This window comes from Lathyrus oleraceus, chromosome 4 (assembly GCF_024323335.1).
Source record: "Lathyrus oleraceus cultivar Zhongwan6 chromosome 4, CAAS_Psat_ZW6_1.0, whole genome shotgun sequence".
Taxonomy (NCBI): Eukaryota; Viridiplantae; Streptophyta; class Magnoliopsida; order Fabales; family Fabaceae; genus Lathyrus; species Lathyrus oleraceus.
Window position 1 is genome coordinate 115,640,510 of NC_066582.1, and position 9,212 is coordinate 115,649,721.

The 9,212-nt window shown below is 35.6% G+C and overlaps 1 protein-coding gene across 1 annotated transcript; it reads left to right on the forward strand.

The window, feature by feature from the left end:
- The first annotated feature begins 5,682 nt into the window (after positions 1-5,682).
- LOC127073877 (uncharacterized) lies at positions 5,683-8,921 on the forward strand. The gene is made up of 6 exons (XM_051015123.1): positions 5,683-6,422; positions 6,554-6,605; positions 6,908-6,991; positions 8,197-8,261; positions 8,379-8,540; positions 8,617-8,921. The coding sequence occupies exons 1-6, from the start codon at positions 5,754-5,756 to the stop codon at positions 8,665-8,667; spliced, it is 1,083 nt and encodes a 360-aa protein (XP_050871080.1). The 5' UTR covers positions 5,683-5,753; the 3' UTR covers positions 8,668-8,921.
- The last annotated feature ends 291 nt before the right edge of the window (positions 8,922-9,212 follow it).

Consider the following 9,212-nt stretch of genomic DNA (forward strand, 5'->3'; position numbering starts at 1 on the left):
GGTCTTATCCTCATTACCCTTTTGCATGCGCGTTCCTACAATGCAAACAAACCCTTCATTGATTTTTCTTCTCCATAACACACGTTTACTCCTTCTACTACAGGCGAGTAAGTCTCCAAAGGTCGAGCATCCGGTAGATTGCGTAGTAACGTCGTTCATCCATAACCCCGTAGTTAGCCGAACTACGGCTTGCTCTGATTCTCATTCCAGATGAGATACGTAGGCATAAGACGCGATGTCTTAGCGAGCACACATCCCCCCAACCCATAGGTCAGCCGAGCTACGAAGACTCTGATTCTCATATTCAGATGAGATACGTATGCAGTGGATGCAACATCCGCGCAAGTCATTTTCATTTAACCTTTTTTTGTTTTTTTTGGCAAACAGCACAAGATAAACCCACACCCTTTAGACAAAAACCACAAAAGTGGATCCCGTAGAGTACTACGGATGCGTAGGGGTGCTAATACCTTCCCTTCGCATAACCGACTCCCGAACCCAAGATTTGGTTGCGAGACCCCGTCTTGTCCTTCCCTTTTTCAGGTTTACTTCGAGCGTTTCCTTTCCTTCCCTTGGGATAAATAACGCACGGTGGCGACTCTTCTGTCATTCTCTTTCGCCGGTTGTTTTTTCGCACACTGTATTTTTCAGGTTGCGACACCTTGCTTCAAGGATCAAGCATCAATTCAACCCCCAAGGACCTCAATTTTGGAAATGACTAAGTTGCCAAATTGGGCCAAAACCTTGTCATGACCACTTGGCAACCATGCCATTTTCAGCTCAAATATCATCTTGATCGCATTCTTTTTGCATTTTGTTAAGCTTATGTCAAAGTTAATTTGGGCCAATTTTGCCTCAAAATGCACGAGAGAATCAGAAGTTGTGGTGTCATGAACTTGGAGCCTCAAGATACCTAAAATGCTAAGACTGCTTGAGCAAATGCCTGACCTAGAAAGCATGTCACAACCTCAACTTTCAACACTTTCCATTTTCACCTCAGGCCTCCTTTTGAGTTGATTCTTTTTAAATTAAATTCATGGCAATGAGATAAACAAAAGGCACAAAGAAAATCACAAAATGCACGAGTGGATTTCATTTGACCTAGCTTCAAACATGGCATGATGAACTCTGTTTTGCCCAATGCCCTGAATTTGCAATTACAAGTCATTTCTCATATTGGGACCATTTTCACATGTGCAAATTGTTTATGATACTAAAAAGCGTGCAAACAAACATAAAACGACTAGGTTTCATTATCAAATCACACATTTCGTGTCTCATCTCACACGAGTACTATTTTCCAAAATGTCAACCCTAATTCACACGAATTCATATATTTTGGCATGTGTGAGCTTCCGATTTCATTTCCTATAAATAAAGGATCATTTTGCCTTAATTTTCAAGCTTGAAAAGACATAAAAACCCTGCCTCATTTGAACCTGATGTTGCTCCAAAACCACTTTGTGGTTTCTTCGTTTCAAGCTCTTTCAACCTAAAATATTTGCCCAAGAAGCTTCATCAAAATCCCCTGAAGCTAACTGCATCATCACTTTCATCGTGCTCCTCATTTCTGCCATTGCTGACCTTCAAAGCTCCAACTGGAAAGGTAGTTACGAGTTAAATCTTTACTCAAACAAGTTACCACTCTCTTCACCTTATTCCACTAATCAAAAACCCTCTCCTACCATTAATTTATCTTCCGTATTAGTCATTTAATTTTACTTTGAACACTTAGGATTCATCATGTTCTTGAGAAAAATTCTCCTTGCTCAGAGCCAATGAATGACTCTGATGCGGGGAGACATGAACGAAGATGTGTTGCGAAGCTAACTCAATGCTTGGGTGTTGTTAAAAACACGAGTTCATGATTTGTTGAAATCGCATTCAAGGTTGAAGATGAAGTTGGTTCAACGTGAGTTTTGGTACCAAATTTTAAATCCAGCCAATCACAGCTAGCCAACGCTTTTTTTTTTAATTCTCTTGACCATTGGCGCCCTTTTCTATATTATTTTATTCCTTTCATTTCCAAATTAATTTCTCTCTCACTTTTAAATATTTTTTACACAAGGTCTCTAAAAATATTTTGCATCACAATTTTTTTTTTACATTTTTGCATTTATTAATATTTTTATTTCATTTTCTTTATAATTTCTTTTTACAATTTCTTTTTCAATCATTTTCAAAGCTTTTTGCATCCAAACTTTGAGATCTATTCATGTGCAATATTTGGGACTCTGTGTAATTTTCTTGACCATTTATTCACTGCTTTGATAATAGTTTTTGATTTTTCTCTTTAATTTCCATTTTAAATCATTTTAAAACCTTTTATTTTGATTTTTAATTCACTTTTGTCATGCCTTTGACTTTTACTTGAGCTTTTGACTTTTACTTGAGCTTTTGACTTGATTGATCATTGCTTCTACATTTCAAGTCATCCATAAATGGTCTCTTAGGTTGATTCAATCTTCTCTAATTCAATATGTTGGTAGATGATCATTTAATTATATTTTTGACACTTTGAGTTAGTGATAGGTTATCCCTAAGCTGTGCCATATGTTTAAGTCCTTTGACTTGCTTGATAGTGGATCCTAAGTCAACACTTGAGTTTACTTTCATTTTACCTTGTGTTCCTTTCTTTCTTTTTTGAATTTTGAACATTGTGCTTTATGCCTTGAGGGTTTTATTTGATATCAATACTCTAACATGTTTGCCACATAGATTGCTTGCCTTATGATCACTAACTTGTTACAACTAACCTCCTAAACTTTACTTTATGCCTTTAATTTATGCAATTTACTTTAATGCCTTTACTTTATGCAATTTACTTTCAACCAACAACATCAACTTCAGCAACTCAACATATGCGTATTCATAAACATACAATCACGTTATTTCATTATATCATCAAAATTTCATTACGATAACTCAACGAGTCGCTAATAGATCCCACACACCCTCATAACATTCCTACTTTAGACACATGACCACCACTCAATTCTTACACCAAGCATTACCATGATGTGGTTCTGATAGTTAACTTTTCAACTCTTCAAACGGGACGTCATTTGGACTTACAGATCGAAAGTTATGATCAAAATAAGAAAATTAAGATTTTATATGAAAAACAGGGTTAGGAGTCGACTCCTAGCTCGCATGGGTTGACTTCTAGTGTAAAATTTTCAAAAATTAGCTTTTGGACGTTACGGGCCGACTCTAAGGTCTTATGGGTCGACTCCCATTGCTGTTGTTGCCAAGAAATCAGTTTTTAAACAATCCAAATACTACCTTATGTGCCAACAACTTATTTTACGAAAATCTATTGAATAAATCCAATTTCCTACTATTATAGCATCCTAAACTCATCATTTATTCCATGGATTCATGAATCAACAATATATTACAACAATATCACCATGTTCATCATATCTAAATCACCATTAATACACTTATGGTCACAACCTTCAAACATCAATCAATGACATAATATCATCAACAACATAAAAACATAATTTATGCATACAAAGGGTACACAAATTTTACACAAATTCCATCATACAACAATAGTTATAACACAAAAATCTGAATTGAGATTTAGAACACCCAATTCTAAGGAGGTTAAGGATCCCTCCATCTACCCCACATGCTTTAACACTCATTAGAGAAACACATCTCCCCCATAACCGTTGGTGCAATTCTCTCTTGACACTCCCAGGTTCTCCAAATCTCTTTTATTCCAAAATCTATTTCCTTCCAATTAGACTCTTCCCTTTTTACCCTTAACCTATCCTCATATTGCCCATAATACTCTCACTCCTCTTACTAACTCCAATTTTATTTTATTTCAATTATCCTAAATATTGCCCTCTTATTTCAATTAATATAATAAATATATTATTTTACCTATTAAAATAACTCTAAATTAGTCTTTCCATCCATAATTATTTTACCATGCCCCTAACTCAAGGATTCACACTCCACAACAAAACCAACAATTAAATAAAAAACATAAGTAATTAAATAAATACGGTAAAATATTCTATATGTAAAACAAGGTGTTATACCTAACATCGATGTCGTACTCGCTATTGGGTTGAGGACATGTTCATTACTCCCTATGGGATTAGTATTTTCTGCCGTTCCAACTTTCGATGAGCTAGATTGTTCATTCTCTGGAGCATTATTTTGGGGAAGTGATGTATTTCTAGGACGAACCATTTTAACTAAAGTTTTACCACTCCTCAAGTGCATATAAATTCATATGCATAAAATATTATTAAATACAAGAGGAAATCACAACAAATACGAAATGCAAATACTCCTCAAAATAAACCAAAAATTGCACAAACAATGTCCCTCTGGGTGTGCCAATTTGTTCATTGGTGTTTCTGGTAAACAATCACTTTTAGGTTAATTACTTGAAGGACCAAACTAGTAAATCCTAGGGTAAGTTTGTGTTAAGTTTCTGAGAAGAGAAAGTATGCATTCAATCTTGTCGGATTGCTTGCAATGAATGTTGGGTATTTTTCAGTAAAATAACTATGTTATAGAAATAAACTAACTAACTAATTTCGACGTAGTCGAAATTACTCTTTTAAATGTTAAAGAAAACAAGTAAAGAAAAACATTAAATAGAAAAGAAGTTCATTTGCATAAATGTAGAAGTGATAGACAAGTACATTTGCTTCAGGAAAACTCGTTTCTCTCTTATGCGCGGGTACTTTGAGTGTCTGTCGAAGTTTACAATATTTTTGCCACCCCTGGTCCTAACACTAGAATCTCTATTTATAATGCTATGAACTAACGATCTTCTAACGTTCAAATGATTCTTCGCCCAACACATCATCTTTGCATGTGTGACTGACTCTCGATTGATTTCCACGTGCCCCTTGCAATTTGGATAAGACCAAAAAGCAGTTACTTCAGTTTGAAATTTGAATTTGTCTCCAGCCGAACCCCTTCGACCCGTGGAACTTGACACATCACTGAACTTTGTGAAATTTTACTAAATCCTTAACCAAACTCTTTGACGTCAAATAGAGTTGTTTCCTTGGTAGGTCTTTTCGTCGAAACACCTTGATCTTACCCCATGTTTTAAGAAATTTCTAACAGACTCTCGTCTCCATCGAATTTCCTTTTTTTGAAGACTATGCACTGACAGTATAAAATATTTTTACACTGTTAAACAATCAGAGACGTGTATCCTGCCAAATCACATTTTTAATTTTGAAATACTGGTATGACATGGCAGAACATTATAATTCTATTGGATGATGGTGTAAAAAAAGTTTATACTGATAGTGCACTACCTTTAAATATATATATATATATATATATATATATATATATATATATATATATATATATATATATTCAAATTTATCTTAAATATTTGATATAATTGTTTTAACTAAATTAAATTTTATTAAAAAATATTCTCAATTCTAAAATAAGTGTAGATTTGTTTATTTCACGTAGATTAAAAATTATAATAATTAAATAAAAAATCATTTTACTTTATTATTTTTATTAATAATTAATATATTCTTATTATCATACACAAAATATAAGAATAATAAATTTAAATTGAATTTAAAAAAAGTAATATTACTTTGTAACATATTATTCTTTTAAAATCATTTTATGAAGAAAAAGTAATAAACTAGCTTTCAAATGGTAATTTTTTAAATAATTTTCAAATGGTTAATGGTTGTTTGATATTGGGGAAGATGGAAGAAGAATAGGAGTAGAAGAAGATGGAAGAAGAAAAAGCCGCAGCATACTACGACGAGCTCACTCGAAAAGGCGAGGGAGCCGCAAAATTCAAACAAGGTCTAGGCTTTTCCACCTCCTCCTCAAACGACGCCGTTCCTAAACCCGGTTCAGCCCTCGCATCTTCCTCTTCCTTCCTCTCCCAATTCGTCAAAGCCTCTTCCTCATCCACCCCTTCCGACCCACCCGAGCCCGACAAAAAAGCCCAGCTCCAATCCATTCAAAACAAACTCAAGAAAAAACCCATCACCGAATCTAGGGTTTCGGAGAAAACAAATCACGGTTATTCTTCTTCCAGGGACAGCGATAGAAGAAAAAGACGAAGCAGGAGTAGGAGTAGGAGCAGAGATAGGTATAGGGAAAGAGGTAGGGATAGGGATTCAAGGAGGAGAAGTAGGAGTAGAGAGAGATACAATGGTAATAGAGATCGTGATAGAAGCCGAAGCAATTCGGATGGTGATAGGGGTAGAGATAGGAGGAGAACAGAAAGAGAAAGAGTGAGAAGGAGGAGTAGAAGTGTTTCTCCACGTAAACAACGTAGGTCTGAGGTGAGAACAAATGATGTTAGGGAAAGAGGGAAAGTGAGTGGAATGTTGAAGGGGAAGAATGTTGGGGTTGATTATGGGAAGTTGATTGAAGGTTATGATAATATGGTAATTAAAAGCTTCTTAATTTCATTGTTATGTTTTTTTTTTTTTGGTTAATTTGGTTAATTGAGATGTTGCATTTGAGTTTCAAGTGTTGTGCATGTGTTATGTTTATGAGTGTTTGTGATTGTTAATAGGCACCTGCTGAAAGAGTCAAAGCCAAGATGAAGCTTCAGCTTTCTGAAACTGGTAAAAGCTTTGCTGTTTTGTACTTGTTTAAGAATGATTTTCAAGTTTCATGAACTTGCCGTGTGGGTCTGCTGTGAAAACCGTTTTTTGGTTTGAATTGTCTCACTGTTTGATCGTTTTGTGTAAGGAACTGGGTTAGGTTGCTACTGTCTTGTGATATATATGAGGGTAGGATATTATTGAAAAGATTAAAATATTTTATACTTGAAGTGTGGTTAGAGATAGTTGCTTCCTAGCTTAGCAAATGATATAGTTTATTCAGATTGTGTTAATTATCTTTTATCTGATACTTTCAAATGCAGCTGCACGGGATACAGAAAGAGGTGTGGGCTGGGAGCGATTTGAGTTCAACAAGGATGCGCCTCTTGATGATGAGGAAATTGAAGGTCTGATTTGTTTGATGATATTGTATATGAATGTTATGAACATAAATATATTTGTGGGATTTCTGTCCCTTTTCCACTCACAATATATTCACTTCAATACTCTTTGATTATGATTGAACTCCTAAAATTAACTAAATTCTGTGTGAGGATAAAGGGGGGTAACACAAAATGGTGATGTAGTTGAGAGGATGTTATGGAGGAGCGAGGCAAGAGTAGTGGTGGACTTAAATTCAGTTAGAGTCCTTGAGAGAAACTAGGCCTCTCAAGTTGCCTATATTATTTTTTCGTCTCTATAGTTTTCGTTAATGCTGAATAATTGTACTGTGATATCAAGTTCTGCTATTCTCTATTAGTTACACACCTGTTTTCCTACATTTCCATGATATAATAGAAGCTCCGTTCATCATTATTTATGGTATCTATCAGATTAAAACTTCTATTTTGGAGCTGTAAGACAACTTGAACTTGTTTGGTTATCTGCTTGTTCTGCATTCTTGGTATAAGAGTGATTGAAATACTCTTACATCTGTCTTACATTTCTCATTTGGTTTAGATGTTATTTTGGTCTCCTTGTTGTGCTCAAATGTTGTGCAAGTGATCAAGAGGAAATTACTTTAATAGCTTTCTCTGTATTGAGTGCTGTAATTTTATGTTTGTCTGTGATCACTCCTACAAATGATTTGTTTCTATGTTTGCATCATTGAGTGATGGTCTTTCTATTCTAGCCTATGTTTGCGCAATCGTGCGCTACTGCAGAATGGTGTGGCTGAGCAGGCTCTCAATGCGATGCCTTATACCTGCAAGGCACCTTCAACAGCCACGGTGGATGCGGCCGCAAATTGCAGTAAAATCACACTTTTGTTGCTGTTTTTCATTTGGGATAAGACTTTTCAGCTATAATCTTCCGTTTTCCGGCCATAATCGTCCGTTTATTTGTGAAATTTTCTTTTTTTGAGTATTTATGTTATGTATCTTGTTGAATATGATGTTTACTTGTACTCTGTCTTTTAGTCTTAGCAATAGTGGCTTTCCTGCAATCCGCTATGCCGCTATAGCATTTTGTAGATACTGTACTACACGCTGCTATCTGTGATTAACAACATAGAATTCTAGCTATATTTTGTTTGTAATGAACAATAAGTAATATAGTGTTGGGTTTGGGCTGAATTGAATGTAACGGATTGTACGCTCCCACCTATCTGCAGTTGCCGAAGATGATGCATCCTTAGTCAAGCACATCGGTCAGAGTTTCCGGTTTTCCTCATTTGAGGTATCTTCCTTATCTTTTATGAGCAAATAGTCAAATAGATAATTTTACTTTCTGTTTATATGCACTCTTGCCTATGCAGACTGGATATTTATAAATTGAATTCATACTCTTATGTAGTCCAAACGGGAAGAACAAATTCAAGCTGCTCACGATGAAGCTATGTTTGGTGCTACAGCTCCTCCGCCTCCCACCATCAGTACAGACAGCGAGCCTGAAAGGGAGAATGAGAAGGAGGTTGATCATAAAAAAGACTTAGTTTCAAGCCTCTTAAGTGAAACGGTGAGTGATTTGTAAACCACAACTGACATGGATACTCATAGCAACTAATTCAAATAACCCTTGTATTTGGTTTCAGGTGCTGGCCAAGCAAAAAGGATCTTGGCGTGATCGGGTTCGTCAGGCATAGAGATTGAACCTTGAAGCTGACATGACATGTCTGTACAAAAACAGCACAAACGTCTCATGGTTATTGGAGCAGTGCAACTAGAAGTATGCAGTTTGCTTGGTTTTTATATGTCTGAGTTGGACTTTAAATATGTAAACAGCTTGTATATCGCTCTTTGAGTTATTGTCATATTCCAAGCGTATGCTTCTAGTGAGGCAGACTGTGTACTAATGATTAAAAGAGAAGCTGGATATATGAAATACGTTTTTGCCTTTCATGTAGTGTCACTTTCAGAATTTATCATAAAAAAGGAAAATGCCTAGAGTTGAATACACGCATAGCCTCAAGTTTGCACCATGCATAAGATGATGTGAATTTTAAGGTATGTTTCTAAAACACAGTATAAAATGGTAATGGTAATGGTTTGTGGTTGGTAATGGTTTGTGAACACATGTTTGTTGGTTGTCTAAGGGCTAACAAACGGAAACATGGTGATTTGATAAGGCCTCATGTTCCACCTAGTGACATTTTGATTTGATAAGGCCTTATGTTCTATCTAGACGCAT

Excerpts from the sequence above, each read along its gene's own strand:
- LOC127073877 (XM_051015123.1), top strand. The coding sequence starts at position 5,754 with ATGGAAGAAGAAAAAGCCGCAGCATACTACGACGAGCTCACTCGAAAA. Across the intron at positions 6,992-8,196 it reads TGATGATGAGGAAATTGAAG|TTGCCGAAGATGATGCATCC; the intron begins GTCTGATTTGTT and ends ACCTATCTGCAG. Across the intron at positions 8,541-8,616 it reads CAAGCCTCTTAAGTGAAACG|GTGCTGGCCAAGCAAAAAGG; the intron begins GTGAGTGATTTG and ends ATTTGGTTTCAG.